The following is an 18,383-nucleotide window of genomic DNA, read 5'->3' as shown; positions in this document are numbered from 1 at the left end:
ACTCACTTTATAAATTGTATAACACGGAACAGAAAATCAGAATGTTGTTTAAATGGAAAAACACTGCAGAACCTTGCAGTGTAAAGGGATCTGGGTGTCATTGTAAGTGAGCAATGAAAATTTAGCTAGCTGGTAAGGCAAGCAATTGGAAAGGTAAATGGTATGTTGTCCTTTATTGCAAAGAGGATGAAGAATACAAGTAGGGAAGTTTTGCTTCAACTCTACAGGCCATTTGTGAGACCAGACCTGGAGTACTATGTACAGCTTTGGACTCCTTAAATAAACAGGGATTAACTTGCATTGGAGGCAATTCAGAAAGGGTTCACCAGGTTGATTCCTGGAAGGAGCAGTTGGTTAATGAAGCAATCTTGACCAGGTTGGGCCGATACTCCTTCGAGTTTAGAGGAATTAGAGGTGATGTCATTGAATCATTTAAGATTGTGAGGAGATTTGACCGGGTAGATGTTGAGGTGTTTCCTCTCTGGAGGAATCAGGAACGGTGGTTGGGGGTCACAGATTCAAAGCACGGCAACTGCATGTGAGATGGAGATGAGGAGGATTTCTTTTGCACCGAGTGTCATTAATCTTTGAAATTCTTCACCCCAGAGAACAGTAGAGGTCATGTCATTGAATATATTCAAGTCTGCGTTAGAATTTGATCAACAAAGGAGTCAAAGGTTATAAGTGGCTGGTAGACAAGTGGATTTAAGGCCACAATCAAATCAGTCGGAATCTTATTGAATGGTGGAACAGGCTTGAGGGGACAAATGGCCAACTCCAGCTCCTTTTTTTTCTCTTCTCATGTAATGCAGACAGTGTTTATCATACAGATTTTCAGAATGTGTAAACCACCATGCAAAATAAGAGATTTTCATCCCCACCCTCCACTCATTCTCCTTCCTACTCAATGACTGATGTCACTCTCAACCCCATTGTCTGATGTCCCCATATATTCACAGATGCTGACACTCCAGTCATCTTCTAATCCCACCCATTCCATTTCTCCATCTGTCCATTTCCAATTAATGCCTCCATTTTCCACTTGTCTGTCCTGAACATCACGCTCAGTCCTCTCTCCTTTGGAGCTGGAATGTGGCGTTGAGAAGCAGAGGCGTAAAAGATGATAAATCAGGGCAGTTCGGTTCACAATAGGTTCAGAGTTCCAACGGGTGAGGGAAAATCCGATTGTGGAGAAAGGAGAGGAGAAAAGGAAAGGACTGACCGGAAGAGGCAGCAGTTAGTAGAACCCAGAGCTGAGTATGGAAAACCAATCGACACAACTGAAAAATGAACATCATTTCAGTTAATGCGTAATATTGAAAATAATTTATTTGCAGTAAAGGCTCTCATTGTGTATAAAATTTTCCAGTTACAAAAACATTGCCTGTTCGCCAACTCTTAATAAATATCAATAAATAAATTATCAGTAAAAATTCATATTACACATTAAATAACATGTAACATTTCATTACATGAAGACATCACAACAATAAAGATCAATAAATTACAGTGGCTGAAATAGATTGAAAAGTTGGCCACTTAGGAGAGGAGAAATGGAAAGGTCAGTGCGGCCCAGGGTTTATAGGTCTGAAAACCCATATCTTGAAAGCCTGACAGTAAATTCCAGAGCAGACACCCCATCCACGGAAGTGTTAGGATTACATCAGGGGAAAATATCATAGCAAAAAATATCAATAAATAAATAAATGAGATAAATAATCCCATCATGTCACTCATTCTTCTGTGATCAGTACAATAAACTATAAAATTTGTTACAAATATATATGGAAATAGCTTTAAATTGAAAGTCTTTAAAATAAATATTCATTGCTCCCAGTTTGTAATAAGCATGTATTTTTCAGTTTCTTCTGCTGATTTGTGCTATGATGAAAAGGAGCTGTTGTAAACGGGCTCTGGTCTCAGTGCGGATTATTTCCCAGGCACAGTCACTGAATTTCTGAAAAAGAAAATCATTCAGGGAAATTGATTAGAGAATGAACAGTTTTCAATGTGGTGAAATGAACTACATGCCAGCAATCACACTGTCAATTATCAATTGACCCACCTCCTGCTTGAGAAACTTTTCCAGTTTCCTAAAGTAATTGTGAATGGCGAAGTTTCTCCTCATCTTGTGCTCTGATCCTGGTTTCCTAACACATTCTTCCAGCTCGCTGAGCTGCCGATCCAGGAGAATCCGGAAATTCTCCACCTCGTCCCGGGCCCATGCAACTGAACCCAGGTTCATGCTGTAGATCTTGCTGATACGACGCAGGGTTTGATGGACAATCTGGATCCTGTCCTGTGCCTGTGTAAAATGTAGAGAATGACATTAGAGAGGACATGTTCTCCTTTCGTTTTAGAACAGATTATGTTAAAGAACAAAAGACAAATCAAGCTAAAAATGTTTAAAAGAGAGAAGATTAATTTTAGTGAGTTTAAAGGGGATCTGGCTCAGGTGTTTTTGAATCAAAGATTCTTTTTTCCTTTATTCTTTCATGGGATGTGGGCATCATTGGCAAAGCCAGCATTTGATGCCAATCCCTAATTTCCCTTGAACTTAATATTTCAAAGGACAGTGGAAAGTCGAACATGTGCCAAGTGCGACATGTCAGTCAGGCCAGGAATAGATAGCAGGTTTCCTTTCTTAAAGGGCATCAGTGAATCAGAAGGGCTTTTACAATGATCAATGATCATTACACGGTCAACATTACTGAGGCTCGTGTTGTATTCCACATTTATTGATTGAATTAAAATCCCACCACCTCTATGGTGGGGTTTGAACTCATGTCCCCAGAGCATTATCCTGAGCTATGATTTATTAAACCAACTGAAAGTACCACTAAGCCACCATCTCCTCCATAAGGCTACTAAGTCAAGAGAAAAGGAGCAATTGAGGCTCTTTATAAGTGGGGATCTTATGGTTGCACACTGGACTCCTTTCAATGCAGCAGAAGGGAAGGACATCCAAAGGTTAATGACCCGATAGCCAAAAGAAGTAGAGATTAAAACAAAACAGAAAAAGAAGCCTTATGTTAAATATTAGGCTCTTAGTACAGTGAGGATCCAAGCTGAATACAGACAACATGGAGAAAAATTACCAAAAGAAATGAGGAGTAAACAGAATGCATGAGAATTGATGAGCAGGTCACGTAAGAGGGAAGCTAATAACCTTTAATAAGCATGTAAATAAATGTTTGTTTGTGATGATTAGTGAGCAAAATAGAAATCTTCTTGTGGGATTCAAAGGCCATGGCTGAGGAACTAAACCAATTCTTGGAATTTGTCTTCACTTCACAAGCAGATGCTTCAAAAGTCACAGTGAAGGGGGAGCGAGTAGAGAAATTGGGTAGGATAAAAAGAGATGAAGAGGAGGTACTTAATATATTGGCAGCGCTCAGGGTAGGAAAGTCACCTGGTCTGGATGGAATACAGCTGAGATTGCTGAGCGAAGTAAGGATTGAGGTAGCAGAGCTTCTGGCCTCATTCTTCCAGTCCTCTTTAGACATGAGGGACATGATGGCAGGAGAGCAGAAGATTTCTAGTAATTACATCCCATTCAAAAATGGATGAGGGATAAACCCAGTAACTACAGGCCAGATAATCTATTTTGGGATGTGGGAAACTTTCAGACACAGTAATCTCTGGAGAGGCAGGGAGAGCCTTGCTTCACCTTCTTTATGGTAGGCCAGCCGCATTCAGTGCCAGTTAGGCACTTAAGTGGTTACCAGGAGCAAGATACCAGGGTGGGTGGGTTGGGGTGGGGGGTGGGGGGTGGAGGGCGGTGGTGAGGGCTGTGGTGGTGTAGGTGGAAATCCCTGTGACTTTCACCACAGTCCGACATCTTCCTGGTGCTGGGTTACTTGACCAGGCACTGACTGCTGTTGAACGAAGGGCACCATCCCCTCAACCCCTTAATGGCAACCAGGAAGCAAATCTGACAGGGATTGCTCTTCGGAATTCCCACTAGGTGACTCCCCTGCCTGCTGCTAGTTGAATACAAGTGGCAGAGGGGCGAGACACTAACTGTGTCTCCTAGACCCTGCACCACGAGGTAACAGGAAGATTTTTTTCCTGTCTTGTTTATTCAAACCTGTCATAACCTTGTGCACATCTATCAAATGTGTCCTCAACCTCCTGTGCTGGAAATAAATGGTTACAATGCTAGATTTAGATGAGTAAATGTGAGGAGACTCGAGTGGAGCATAATCACTGGCATGGACCGATTGGGACGAATGGACTGTTTCTGTGCCACATTTCCTATCAACTGCCACTTAGAAAAAAATATGTTAGTAGGTACGAACTAGCCAGCATTCGTATATTCAAGAAAAATCATCTTTCCCAAACTTGATTGAGTTATGTGATAATGTAGCCGAGAGTGTTGATGAGGATTGTGCGCTGGATCTTGTGATGATTAGTCTTTTAAAAGTGTGCGTATGGATTTATTGACAAAATAGCAAAAGCAGATTCAATAATAACTTTCAAGAGAGAATTGGATAAATAGTCGGAGGAAAAGTTTGCATTGTAATGGGGGATGAGAGCGGGAATAATTTGAATAATTCATTCAAAGAGCTGCAGAGGTGTGATGACATCATCAGAAGTTTCAGCGCACTATTCGTATCAACACTCTCGGCTACATTATCACATAACTCAATCAAGTTTGGGAAAGGTGATTTTTCTTCAATATATGAATGTTGGTTAGTGCGTACCTACTAACCTAATTTTTTCCACGAGGCAGTTGATAGGAAATGTGGCACAGAAACAGGCCATTCGGCCCAATCGGTCTCCTTCAGCACAAGATCATTCTATGATTCTATGAATCACCCTGCCTGCGTGATTAATGCCCCAAATTCAATCAGTGCAGCCCAGGAGGGAGATGTTTCGAGGAGGCAAATTGTTAAAGGGAATAAGATGATTAGAGGAAGTGAGGTGGTTAGAGGCAGTAAGATAATTATAGGGTGTTAGGTTGAGAAAAGTTGAGAAGTTTTCACGAAGTCAATGATCAGAGGACAAAACGCACTCAACATCGCCCTCATCCTGATGACTACATTTGTGTCCGGCTGCATCAAGCTGTGCGTGGACCCTTGGAACGCAAACTGCAAGTGCTGACTTTCAACCTGTCCCCGGTGTTGCAAAGGATGGGACTGGCCTTGTTGTCGCGAACACTCGAAGCCTTTGGAACCTGACTCACCACCTATCCCCTGTAGAAATGCTTAGCAGAGAAACACCTTTGACAACAGGCCCAGCAGGCAGTGGTCTGCACGGAATAATCTAGAGGCCCTGCAGGAAAAGGAGATGTGAGATTCAGTCGGTGGTTCCCAGAACAGGTAGTTCGAGGGAGGGACATAATATCAGGGAGGGAGATAGTTGGAGTTAAGGGGGTAGTGAGTGCGGTTAGAGAGAGTGATATAGTTCATGAGTGAGATAGTGAGTGAAATACAATAAGTGAGACTGCACCTACATTCACAATGGGTACAAATCACTCTATTCCAAATTCCTGATGTGGAAGTTTCCGATCCGGTTGTTGATCTTACTTTGTATAAAAGCCCTGTGTGAATCAAATAAACTGAGTGTTCACTCACCTCTAATTCCTTCGAGAGTTTCACCAGGTTCAAGGGTTTGGTTTTCAGTGAGAGTCTCTGTCTTATACAGTGTCGGGGAAAGGGTCCGCCCTGAGAGGGGAAAACAATCACTGTTACAATCAGCCCCAAAAACTCAAATACTGGAGAATCACAGACAATTCATTGCACAAAATGACAAATCGCAAAACATTTCCCCTGATGTGACATTTCACAGCAAGCGGACACAATGTGATTCACCTCCTGCTCTGGCTGCAGGTTCAACTCACCATTGCATTCAGTTTTCTGAGAGTCTCTGTGTTGAGAACTTGCTGTAACTGCAGCCTGTCACATCCCAGAATGAGGGTCCCGGACAAGGAGAGCAACACCATCCAAAATCTCCAGATACTCGCCAAAGCCATGATCAAGCGACCCAGAGTGAATCGCTCCGACCTGAGGATCATGCACTGACCAGATCTGGGTTCAACTTCGAACAACGGTTCTTCTGAAGCGAATGAAACACCGGGAGTGGGAAAGCTGCTGCTTGTGAAGCCGGAGCGACCGCCTGAACATCCAGTCCTGTGTGTGTGTGTGTGTGCGAATTGTGCTGGGAGGAGCTGTCGTTGTGAAGAGGGGGCACTGGCGATGTTGCTATTACATTCGAAAAGCGAAATCTGGTTGCGGGAGATTTGGAAGAATTTCAGGAGAGGACGAGTTTGTCTGCTCCCTGTCTGAGGTAAGGAATCTGAAATCTGGAGATTCCTGAACCAGTGACTGGAAGATGCCGAGAGGAAATCACAACCCGCGCTCGGTTCCTGGTCAACGTTCCAACAATTTGGATCAATATAATTCATAACGCTTTGGGAAAAATATAATGTTTCCTCCAAATTGAACGGATTCGCATTAAGGGGGCAATAAAGGGGCCTTTGGTTAGATTGTTAGATTATAAGGCTGTTCGTGTTCTTGAGTTCTCTGCCTGAAAGCAGGTTCGACCCATTGCATCACAAGATCTCCATAAGGTGATAGTCAAATTAATAAATTACATTCAATATGCCCGTGACATATGTAAACTATTCTCCTCCTTCTCGCCCTGTCCGCAATCTTTGACATGGTCGACGAGACCATCAGAATTGAACTTTCTCCACCATGGGCCTGCTGGTTGGGGATACACTGCCTGGCTCCCACTGTCTAAATGCAGACTGTAAACCCCCAGAATAGCATCTCTTCTCCACCATCACCCACCCAGCCCCAACCTTTAGCCTCTGTGTGCCCAAGGACCTATCTTTGGTCCCTTTCTATTTCTCATCAACACGCCGCCCCTCGGGGAGATCAAACAAAACACAGCGTCAGTCTCCTGGATAAGAAATGCTTGACTTTAAAATCCTCATCCTCATTTTCAAATCACTCCAGGCCCTAAACACTCCCTATCTCTGTAATCACCTCCAGCCTTTCAACCTTCTGAGATACCAGCTCTCCTCTAATTCTACCGTCTCCACAATCCCCACTTTAACTATTCCACCATTGGGGGCGGTCCCTTCGCCTGCCGAACTCTCAACCTCAGTAATTTCTGACCTAAACCTCTCCGACTCTTTCCCCCTATTTCGCCATTAAAACGCTCCTTAAAATCAACTTCTTTGACCAAGCTTTTAGTCACCTGCTTTAATATCTTCTCCTGTGACTTGGCATCAATTGTCCACAGTGTCACAATGTCTTTACATTGCAGAAGAAGGCCATTTGGCCCATCGAGTCTGCACTGCTTCTCTGAAAGAGCATTCAACATAGTTGCGCTCCCCTGCCTTATCCTTGTAACCTTGCACATTCTCTCTCTTTTCAGGAAGAAATCCAATTCCCTGTTCAATGCCTCGATCGAACCTGCCCCCAACACACTTTCAGGAAGTTTGCCCCAGACTCCAACCACCTTCTGGGTTCAAATACTTTTCCTCACATCACAGTTACTCCTTTTGCCAACTATTTTGAACCTGTGCCCTCTAACTATTGATGTTCGCTTTAGTGGAAACAGTTTCTCATTACTTACCCTGTCCATACCCCCCAGCGACTTGAGTCCCTCAATCAAGTGTCATCTCCACCATCTCTTCTCCAAGGAAAACAGTGCCAACCTCTCCAATCCACCCGCATAGCTACAGTTTATTATCCAGGGAATCATTCTTGTGAATCTCCACTGTACTCTCACCAATGCCTTCACATCCTTCCTCAAGAATGGTGCGAAGAACTGGACACAGTACTCCAAATGACGCCTAACTAGAGTCTCATACAAGTTCGACATGACCTCTTTTCTCTAGCACTCAATGCCCTTATTAATAAAGCCTAAGCTACTATATGCTTTTTAACAGCTCTCTCAACATGCCATGCCATTTTCATTGACCAATCCGTATATACACCGAAGTTCCTCTGTTCCAGTACCTACTGTACAGTCACTCCCTTTAATTTATACCGTCCCTCCTTACCTTTCCTGCCAAAACGGATCACCTCACAGTTCTCTGCATTGAACTACATCTGCCACTTGTCTGCCCAGTCCACCAACATGTCTATGTCCTTTTTAAGTTCAACACCATCCCCGTCACAGTCGGCAACATTTCCAACTTCATATCATCTGAAAAGTTTGAAATCTTGCTGTGACCACCACAACAAATGTTGCTGTGTAACATTCCCGTGAGGCACCTTGAGACCTTAAAGTCGCTCTATCATTCTGAATGGTTGTCACTGATGGGCTGCCTCTGATTTGCCCCCTCTCCCCTTTCAGGGTCACATTCCGCTTCTTCCGTCACTGAGTGCCCTCCTCCTCAATGTCTGCTTTCCAATTTCCTCTCAGATCCCATTTGTACCTTCGCCCAGACTCAGATTTAATCTCTCCTGGAGGCTGATTCCCTCTCTCCCCTCAACATAATTACCGACTCGGTGTTTTGGGTTCAACTCACCATTGCATTCAGTTTGCTGAGAGTCTCTGTGTTGAGAACTTGCTGTAGCTGCAGCCTGTCACATCCCAGACTGAGGGTCCCGGACAAGAAGAGCAACATCATCCAAAATCTCCAGATACTCGCCAAAGCCATGATCAAGCGACCCAGAGTGAAACACCGATGTGAAAGATGAGAAACCGGCGGCTTCGTGGTTCCGCGGCGAAAACGGTTCTTGCGAGCGGATTTAAACTGGGAAAGTCGAATCGGAGCCGCTTGTGATCCGGGAGCGAGCGCCTGTGCTGCCGAACGGTGTGAGTGTGAGTGTGGAGTCTGCTCGGTGCTCTCACTGGCGCTGCCATGCTGTCGGCTTTAACGTGTGGAATTACATTCGAAAAGTGAAAACGGGCTCGAGGATTTTTGGAAGAGCTGCGGGAGATCAATAGTTTGTCCGGTTTCCTTTCTGAGGTCCGGAATGTAAAAGCTGGAGATTCCGGAAGCAGCGAGTGGAAAATCCCCGGTTGAAAATCACAGGCAGCGCTCGGTTCCAGCTCAGTGTTGTGTGGCTTCAGCTCACCTGGGGCACGAAGGTGGTGTAGAGGGAGGCTCTGAATTGGGGGCAGTGTGAACATGTATCGGGGGCTGGATTTTATCATCCGGATTATAGAGAGAGCGACAGCGGTGATCCGGTGCGGCGACTTTTAGTGCTGACATTGGGCCCCATGAAGAGCGATTCCCTTTGAAATCCAATGTGTCCCCGCGGTGTGTTCACCTGGCGCTTGTCCTGTTCACACTTCACAGGTTGGACATTGCAGACAGCTCTGCTCACAGCCCAGGGACACCGCTTCATGGAGACAGACTCCGCTCCGAGTGACCTGTCCCACAATCTGCTCTTTAACTGGGAGAAGTTTCTCATTTCTCGGTTGTTTTCTGGAGCCATTTTCAGAGTCGGATTGAAAGAATATTTGATCTGCTCCGATTCTGAGTCCGAAAGTGATCCCGCTCTCTTTTCTTTCATCCTTTCTTTCTTGTCTCTCTCCCGGGAAAGTGTCCGTGTCACTTTCTCTCTGCAAATTAACCTGGTGTCAATTTCAGCCAAAAGTGAAAGTGCCTGAAGGAAAGTGACGTGTTTTGTCATTTCCGAAAGGGAGGAGGGTTTGTAAAGAGGGTGAATCAGACTGAGAGGGGTGAGGGGCTGTTGGGAAAAGCTTTAGGGTATTCGGTAAATGTCCGGGTACATAGGAAATGTCACCAAATCCCTCTCAGCTGGAAGTGTCACCAAAATCTACCGTCCGGGTGGATGTGGGAGCGGAATCCCACATTCCCCAACTGGAGACTGGAGAGAAACTACAATTTACAACAATGCTGTTATTGGCGAATAGAACAGTGGGAATTGTAATTATTGAAGGCGGAGGCGGAAGGAGAGTCAGGGAACTGAAGGAAGAATATTAAAAACACTGGCGAGTGACATTAGAGGAAATAGGAAGGACCTACGGGAGCGTGTGCATTTTTACCTTACAAAAATCTGCGGCCCATTCACAGCTACTTTTGCATAATTTGGCTTCATTTCTTCCTTGATGGAACGTGGGCGTCTCTGGAAAGGCCAGAATTTGTTGCTCCTCCCTAATTACCCCACAGAAGGTGGCGATTAACCGCCCCCTTTAACCCCTGAACTGCTGCCGTTCATGTGGTGTAGGTGAATTTACAGAGGTGTTGGGATGGGTTTTCCAGGAGTGTTAGCCAGTAACAGTGAAGAAATGGTAAATAGTTCCAAGTCAGTATGCTTGTCCCTTGAATGGGAAGCAACCTTTGCTGTTTTGTAGAAATTAATGGTGATGGAAATTAGGTTGGTTCATCCCCACTTTTTTGGAATTGGAATGCAATATTTATTGTCTTTGTAACTTAATAAAGTTGCTTTGCAAACCTTTTAACACATGTCTGTTGCTGTGCTCAAACCCAAATCATCCGGTTTATTTTTTGGGGCCCTTTGGAAGGCCTGTAAACAACTGCACTGCTGATAAATTCACCCTGGAGTGAGGGCAGTTTTGTGTGTCGGTCCAGATTTCTCTATGATATTTTTTTCAAAACAGGCTTGCATTCACATTGTGCCCTTCCTGACCACAGGTGTCTCAAAGCACTCAGCAGCTTATAAAGTACTTTTGATATAAAGTGACTATGGTAATGTAGGACACAAGTTAGCCTTTGTTGTGCCCAACAGAATGTCAGAATGTTTTTTAAATGGAGAAAGAACACAGAATCTATCAGTGCAGAGGGACCTGGGTGTCCTTAGAAATGAGCAATGAAAATTTAGCAAACAGGTCGAGCAAAGAATTGGAAAAGTAAATGGTATGTTGTCCTTTATTGCAAAGAGGATGAAGAATACAAGTAGGGAAGTTTTGCTTCAACTCTACAGGCCATTTGTGAGACCAGGCCTGGAGTACTATGTACAGCTTTGGTCTCCTTATTTAAGCAGGGATTAACTTGCATTGGAGACACTTCAGAGAGGGTTCACCAGGTTGATTCCTGGAAAGAGAAGTTGGTTTATGAAGCAATCTTAACCAGGTTGAGCCTATACTCCTTTGAGTTTTGAAGAATGAGAGGTGATGTCATTAACTCATTTAAGATTGTGAGGAGATTTGACCGGGTGGATGTTGAGGTGGTTCCTCTCTTGGGGAGGCTGTAACTAGGGCCAAGGTTTCAATATGCAGCAACTGCACGTGAGACGGCGATGAGGAGGATTTCTTTTGCCCCGAGTGTCATTAATCTTTTAAATCTCCACCTCAGAGAACAGTGGAGGTTGTGTTATTGAATATATTCAAGTCTGAGTTAGATGGGATTGATCAACAAAGAAGTCAAAGGTTATAGGTGGCAGGCAGGGGAGTGGATTTAAGGCCACGATCAAATCAGTCGTTATCTTATTGAATGGTGGAGCAAGCTTGGATGGCCTTTTTTCTTCTGTTCTAATGTAATGCAGACAGTATTTATCATACAGATTTTCAGTAGGTGTAAACAACCGTGCGAAATAAAAGATTTTCATCCCCACTCTCCACTCATTCTCCTTCCTACTAATTGCCTGATGTCACTCTCAACCCCATTGTCTGATGTCCACATATATTCACACAGGCTGACACTTCAGTCATCTTCTATGTCCACCCATTCCATTTCTCCATCTGGCCATTTCTAATTTATGCCTCTATTTTCCATTTGCCTCCTGAACATCATGCTCAGTGCTCTCTCCTTTGGAGCTGGAATGTGGCGTTGAGAAGCAGAGGGGTAAAAGATGATAAATCAGGGCAGTTCGGTTCACAATACGTTCACAGTTCCAACGGGTGAGGGAAAACCTGATTGTGCAGAAAGGAGAGCAGAACAGAGAAGGGCTGACAGGACGAGGCAGCAGGTGGGAAAATCCAGAGCATTTATACTGAGTATGGAAAGCCAACCGACAGAATTGAAAAATGAACATCATTCCACTCAATGCGTAATATTGAAAACAATTTATTTTAGCAAAGGCTTTCATTGTGTATAAAATTTACCAGTTACAAAAATATTTAGCTCTTCTCCAACTCTTGATAAATATCAATAAATAAACTATCATTAAAAATTCACATTACACATTAAATAACATGTAACATTTCATTACATGAAGACATCACAATAATAAAGATCAATAAATTACAGTGGCTGAAATAGATTGAAAAGTTGGCCACCTAGGAGAGGAGAAATGGAAAGGTCAGTGCGGCCCAGGGTTTATAGGTCTGAAAACCCATATCTTGAAAGCCTACCAGTAAATTCCAGAGCAGACACCCCACCCGCTAAAGGATAGGATTATATCAGAGGAAAATGTCATAGCAAAAAATATCAATAAATAAATAAATAAATAAATAAAATAAATAATCCCATCATGTCACTCATTGTTCTGTCATCAGTACAATAAAATATAAAATTTGTTACAAATATATATATAAATAACTTTATGTTAAAAGCCATTAAAATAAATAATCTTTGCTCCCAGTCTATGCTAAACATCTCTTTCTCAGTTTCTTCTGCTGATTTGTGCTATGATGAAAAGGAGTTGTTGTAAACGGGCTCTGGTCTCATTGCGGATTATTTCCCAGGCACAGTCACTGAATTTCTGAAAAAGAAAGTTATTCAGGGAAACCGATTAGAGAATGAGCAGATTTAAATGTGGTGAAATGAACTAAATGCCAGCAATCACATTGTCATTTATCAATTGACCTACCTCCTGTTTGAGAAACTTTTCCAGTTTCCTAAAGTAATTGTGAATGGCAGAGTTTCTCCTCATCTTGTGCTCTGATCCTGCTTTCCTGACACATTCTTCCAGCTCAGCGAGCTGCCGATCCAGGAGAAGCCGGAGGTTTTCCACCTTGTCCTGGGCCCATGTGGCTGAACCCAGGTTCATGCTGTAGATCTTGCTGATGTGACGCAGGGTTTGATGGACAATCTGGATCCTGTCCTGTGTCTGTGTATAATGTAGAGAATGACATTAGAGAGGACATGTTCACCTTTAGTTTTAGTACAGACTATGTTAAAGAACAAAATTCAAATAGAGCTAAAATCGGTCAAAAAGGGGAGGATTAATTTTAGTGCGTTTAAAAGGGATCTGGCCCAGGTGTATTTGAATCAAGGATTCTTTTTTCCTTTATTCATTCATGGGATGTGGGCAACACTGGCAAAGCCAGCATTAGATGCCCATCCCTAATGTCCCTTGAACTGAATATTTGAAAGGACAGTGAAGATTCGACCATGTGCTGAGAGTGACATGTCATCCAATCCAGGTGCAGAATTCACGTTTCCTTTCTTAAAAGGCATTAGTGAATCAGAAGGGTTTTACAAAGATCCATGATAGTTGCATGGTCAGTATTACTGACACTAGTGTTATATTCCACGTTTATTGATTGAATTAAAATTCCACCATCTGTGTGATGGGGCATGAACTCAGGTGCCCAGAGCATTAGCCTAGGCCATGAATTATTAAACCTGTGAATCTACCACTAAGCCACCATCTCCTCTTAAATAGTGCATCCTCGGGAGGAAAGTAGCAATTGAGGCTCTTTTTAAGTGGAGATGTTATGGTTGCAGACTGGACTCCTTTCAATGAAGCAGAAAGGAAGGGCATTGAAAGGTCAATGACGTCATCGCCAAAAGATGTAGAGATTAAAACAAAACAGAAAACGAAGCCTTATGTGAAACATTAGGCTCTTAGCAGAGTGAGGAACCAAGCTGAATGCAGCCAATATGGAGAAAGGTTATCAAAAGAAATGAGGAATAAACAGAATGCATGAAAATTGATGAGCAGATCACGTAAGAGGGAAGCTAAAAACCTTTAATAAGCATGTAAATAAATGTTTGTTTGTGATGATTAGTGAGCAAAAAATAAATCTTCTTGTGGGATACAAAGGACATGGCGGATTTTCTAAACCAATTCTTGGAATTTGTCTTCACTTCACAAGCAGATGCTTCAAAAGTCACAGTGAAGGGGGAGCGAGTAGAGAAATTGGGCAGGATAAAAATAGATAAAGAGGAGGTACGTAAAATATTGGCAGCACTCAGGTTGGGAAAGTCACCTGGTCTGGACGGAATACAGCTGAGATTGCTGAGGAAAGCAAGGGTTTTAATAACACTTCTGGCCGCATTCCTCCAGTCCTCTTTAGATATGAGGGACATGATGGCAGCGGACCAGAAGATTTCAAATACTTACATCCCATTCAAAAATGGAAGAGGGATAAATCCAACAACTCCAGGCCAGTTAGTCCATTTTGGGTGGTGGGAAACCTTCAGACACAATGATCTCTGGGGAGACATCTTTACCATCAAATTATCTTTACCAAGCTTGATTGTGTTAAGTGATAAGGTAGCAGAGAGTGTTGATGAGGATTGTGCGCTGGATCTTCTGATGATTAGCCTTTTAAAAGTGTGCGTACGGATTGATTTACAAAACAGCAAAAGCAGATTCAATAATAACTTTCAAGAGAGAATTGGATAAATAGTCAGAGAAAAATTTTGCATTGTAATGGGGGATGAAAGCGGGATTAATTTGAATCGTTCATTCAAAGTGCTGCAGAGGTATGATGACATCATCAGAAGATTAAGCGCACTAATCTCATGAAGACGCTCTGCTACATTATCACATAACTCAATCAAGTTTGGGAAAGGTGATTTTTCTTGAATATATGAATGCTGGTTAGTGCGTACCTACTAACGTATTTATCCACCAGGTAGTTGATCGGAAACGTGGCACAGAAACAGACCATTCTGCCCAATCGGACTCCTTCAGCACAGGATCATTCTATGATCCTATGGCCTATCCTGCCTGCGTGATTCATGCCCCAAAGTCATTCAGTGCAGCTCAGGAGTGAGATGTTTCGAGGGAGGCAAATTGTTACAGGGAATAAGATGTTTAGAGGAAGTGAGGTGGTTAGAGGCGGTGAGAAAATTAAAGGGTGTTAGGTTGAGAAAAGTTGAGAAGTTTTCACGAAGTCAATGATCAGAGGACAAAACGCACTCAACATCGCCCTCATCCTGATGACTACATTTGTGTCTGGCTGCATCAAGCTGTGCGTGGACCCTTTGAACGCAAACTGCAAGTGTTGAGTTTAAACCTGTCCCCGGTGTTGTAAAGCATGGGAGTGGCCTTGTTGTCGGGAACACTCGAAGCCTTTGGAACTTGCCTCACCACCTATCCCGTGTAGAAATGTTTAGGCAGAGAAACATCTTTGACAACAGGCCCATCAGGCAGTGGTCTGCACGGAATAATCTAGAGGCCCTGCAGGAAAAGGAGATGGGAGATCCAGTCGGATGGTTCCCAGAGCAGGTAGTTAGCGGGAGGGACATAATATCAGGGAGGGAGAGAGTTGGAGATAAGGGGTAGTGAGTGCGGTTAGAGAGAGTGATATAGTTCATGAGTGAGATAGTGAGTGAAATACAATAAGTGAGACTGCTCCTACATTCACAATGGGTACAAATCACTCTATTCCAAATTCCTGATGTGGAAGTTTCCGATCCGGTTGTTGATCTTACTTTGTATAAAAGCCCTGTGTGAATCAAATGAACCGAGTGTTTACTCACCTCTAATTCCTTCGAGAGTTTCACCAGGTTCAAGGGTTTGGTTTTCAGTGAGAGTCTCTGTCTTATACAGTGTCGGGGAAAGGGTCCGCCCTGAGAGGGGAAAACAATCACTGTTACAATCAGCCCCATAAATTCAAATACTGAAGAATCACCGACTATTCATTGCACAAAATGACAAATCGCAAAACATTTCCCCTGATGTGACATTTCACAGCAAGCGGACACAATGTGATTCACCTCCTGCTCTGGCTGCAGGTTCAACTCACCATTGCATTCAGTTTGCTGAGAGTCTCTGTGTTGAGAACTTGCTGTAAGTGCAGCCTGCCACATCCCAGACTGAGGGTCCCGGACAAGAAGAGCAACACCATCCAGAATCTCCAGATACTCGCCAAAGCCATGATCAAGAGACCCAGAGTGAAACACCCCGAGCTGAGGATCAGACACTGACTGGATCCGGGATCAACTCCGAAAGACACTTCCTTTGAAGCGAATGAAACACCAGGCGTGGAAATGCTGCCGCTTGTGAAGCCGGAGCGACCGCCTGAATGTCCAGTCCTGTGTGTGTGTGTATGTTTGTGTGAGAATTGTGCTGGGAGTTGCCGTCGCTGTGAAGAGGGGGGACTGGCGATGTTGCTATTACACTCGAAAAGTGAAATCTGGTTGCGGGAGTTTTGGAAGGACTTCAGGAGCGGACGAGTTTGTCTGCTCCCTGTCTGAGGTAAGGAATCTGAAATCTGGAGATTCCTGAACCAGTGACTGGAAGGTGCCCGAGAGAAAATCACAACACGCGCTCGGTTCCAGCTCAAAGTTCTATAATTTTGATCAAAAGTATTAACAATATTTTGGGAAAATTATAATGTTTCCTCCAAATTGAACTGATTCACATCAAGGGGGCAATGAAGGGGCATTTGGTTACATTGATAGGTTATAAGGCTGTAGTTGTTCTTGAGTTCTCTGCCTGAAAGCAGGTCCGACCCATTGCATCACAAGATCTCCATAAGATGATAGATAAATTCATAAATTACATTCAACATGCCCGTGACATACGTAAACTGTTCTCCTCCTTCTCGCCCTGTCCGCAACCTTTGACATGTTCGACATGAACATCAGAATTCAACTTTCTCCACCATGGGCCTGCTGGTTGGGGATACACTGCCTGGCTCCCACTGTCTAAATGCAGCCTATAAACCCCCAGAATGGCATCTCTTCTCAACCATCACCCACCCAGCCCCAACGTTTAGCCCCTGTGTCCCCAAGAATCTATTTTTGGTCCCTTTCTATTTCTGTTCGACATGCATCTCCTCAGGGAGATCAAACAAAACACAGCGTCAGTCTCCTGGATAAGAAATACCTTCATTTTAAAATTCTCATCCTCATTTTCAAATATTGAAAGCACTGTGTGAAGTTTGCTCCAATCACATCCTGGGTTCAAAAATTGCTCCTCACATCACATTTACTCATTTTGCCAACTATTTTGAACCTTTGCCCTATATTTCTTGATGTTCGCTTTAGTGGAGACAGTTTCTCATTATTTACCCTGTCCATACCCCACAGGATCTTGAGTTCCTCAATTAAACCTAATCTCCACATTCTTTTCTCCAAGGAAAACATTGACAACCTCTCCAATCCTCCCGCGTAGATACAGTTCGTTATCCTGGGAATCATTCTTGTGCATCTCTTCTGTACTTTCACCAATACCCTCACATCTTTCCTCAAGTCTGGTGCCCAGAACAGTATTCCAGATGATGCCTAACTAGTGTCTTATACAAGTTCGACATGACCTCTTTTCTGTTCTACTCAATGCCACGATTAATAAAGCCTAAGCTAGTATATGCTTTATTAACTGCTCTCTCAATATGCCCAGCCATCTTCACTGACCAATCCGCATATACACCGAGGTCCCTCTGTTCCTGCACCTCCTGTAGAGTCACTCCCTTTATTTTGTGCCGTCTCACTTTATCTTGCTTCCCAAAACTTATCACCTCACACTTCTCTGCACTAAACTTCATCTGCCGCTTGTCTGCCCAATCCACCAACATGTCTATGTCCTTTTTAAGTTCAACACCATCCCCGTCACTGTCGACAGCATTTCCAACTTCGTATCATCTGCAAAGTTTGAAATCTTGCTGTGCCCACCACAACAAATGTTGCTGTATAACATTCCCGTGAGGCACCTTGAGACCTTAAAGTGGCTCTATTATTCTGAATGGTTGTTACTGATGGGCTGTCTCTGATTTGCCCCCTCTCCCCCTTCAGGGTCACATTCCGCTCCGTCCGTCACTGAGCGCCCTCCTCCTCAATGTCTGCTTTCCAGTTTCCTCTCGGATCCCATTTGTTCCTTCACCCAAATTCAGATTTAATCTCTCCTGGAGGCTGATTCCCTCTCTCCCCTCAACATAATTACCGACTCGGTGTTTTGGGTTCAACTCACCATTGCATTCAGTTTGCTGAGAGTCTCTGTGTTGAGAACTTGCTGTAATTGCAGCCTCTCACATCCCAGACTGAGGGTCCCGGACAAGAAGAGCAACACCATCCAAAATCTCCAGATACTCGCCAAAGCCATGATCAAGCGACCCAGAGTGAAACACCGATGTGAAAGATGAGAAACCGGCGGCTTCGTGGTTCCGCGGCGAAAACGGTTCTTGCGAGCGGGTTAAAACTCGGAAAGTGGAATCTGAGCCGCTTGTGATCCGGGAGCGAGCGCCTGTGCTGCCGAACGGTGTGAGTGTGAGTGTGGAGTCTGCTCGGTGCTCTCACTGGCGCTGCCATGCTGTCGGCTTTAATGTGTGGCATTACATTCGAAAAGTGAAAACGGGCTCGAGGATTTTTG

General features: G+C 43.8%; 2 protein-coding genes across 3 annotated transcripts; both read right to left on the bottom strand.

Moving 5' to 3' along the window:
• Positions 1-1,858: 1,858 nt before the first annotated feature.
• On the bottom strand, positions 1,859-8,696 carry LOC144667753 (interferon kappa-like). Of its 2 annotated transcripts, XM_078529196.1 has the most exons (4): positions 8,492-8,696; positions 5,580-5,669; positions 2,066-2,305; positions 1,859-1,957 (listed from the first exon to the last, which is right to left on the bottom strand). In XM_078529196.1, exons 1-4 carry the CDS (start codon positions 8,621-8,623, stop codon positions 1,859-1,861), a joined length of 561 nt encoding a protein of 186 aa, XP_078385322.1. In that variant the 5' UTR covers positions 8,624-8,696. The 2 variants fall into 2 exon arrangements, 1 of the variants encoding a protein (XP_078385322.1); XR_013573372.1 differs by lacking the exons at positions 1,859-1,957; positions 2,066-2,305; positions 8,492-8,696 and adding an exon at positions 8,021-8,147 and having other exon boundaries at positions 5,603-5,669.
• Positions 8,697-12,500: 3,804 nt separating this feature from the next.
• On the bottom strand, positions 12,501-18,134 carry LOC144667751 (interferon alpha-F-like). The gene is made up of 4 exons (XM_078529195.1): positions 17,985-18,134; positions 15,554-15,643; positions 12,708-12,947; positions 12,501-12,599 (listed from the first exon to the last, which is right to left on the bottom strand). The coding sequence occupies exons 1-4, from the start codon at positions 18,114-18,116 to the stop codon at positions 12,501-12,503; spliced, it is 561 nt and encodes a 186-aa protein (XP_078385321.1). The 5' UTR covers positions 18,117-18,134.
• Positions 18,135-18,383: the final 249 nt, after the last annotated feature.

This window comes from Cetorhinus maximus, chromosome 25, assembly GCF_964194155.1.
Source record: "Cetorhinus maximus chromosome 25, sCetMax3.hap1.1, whole genome shotgun sequence".
Lineage (NCBI taxonomy): Eukaryota > Metazoa > Chordata > Chondrichthyes > Lamniformes > Cetorhinidae > Cetorhinus > Cetorhinus maximus.
Note: the sequence above shows the minus strand (reverse complement) of the source record. Positions and strands in the feature narration are given on the sequence as shown.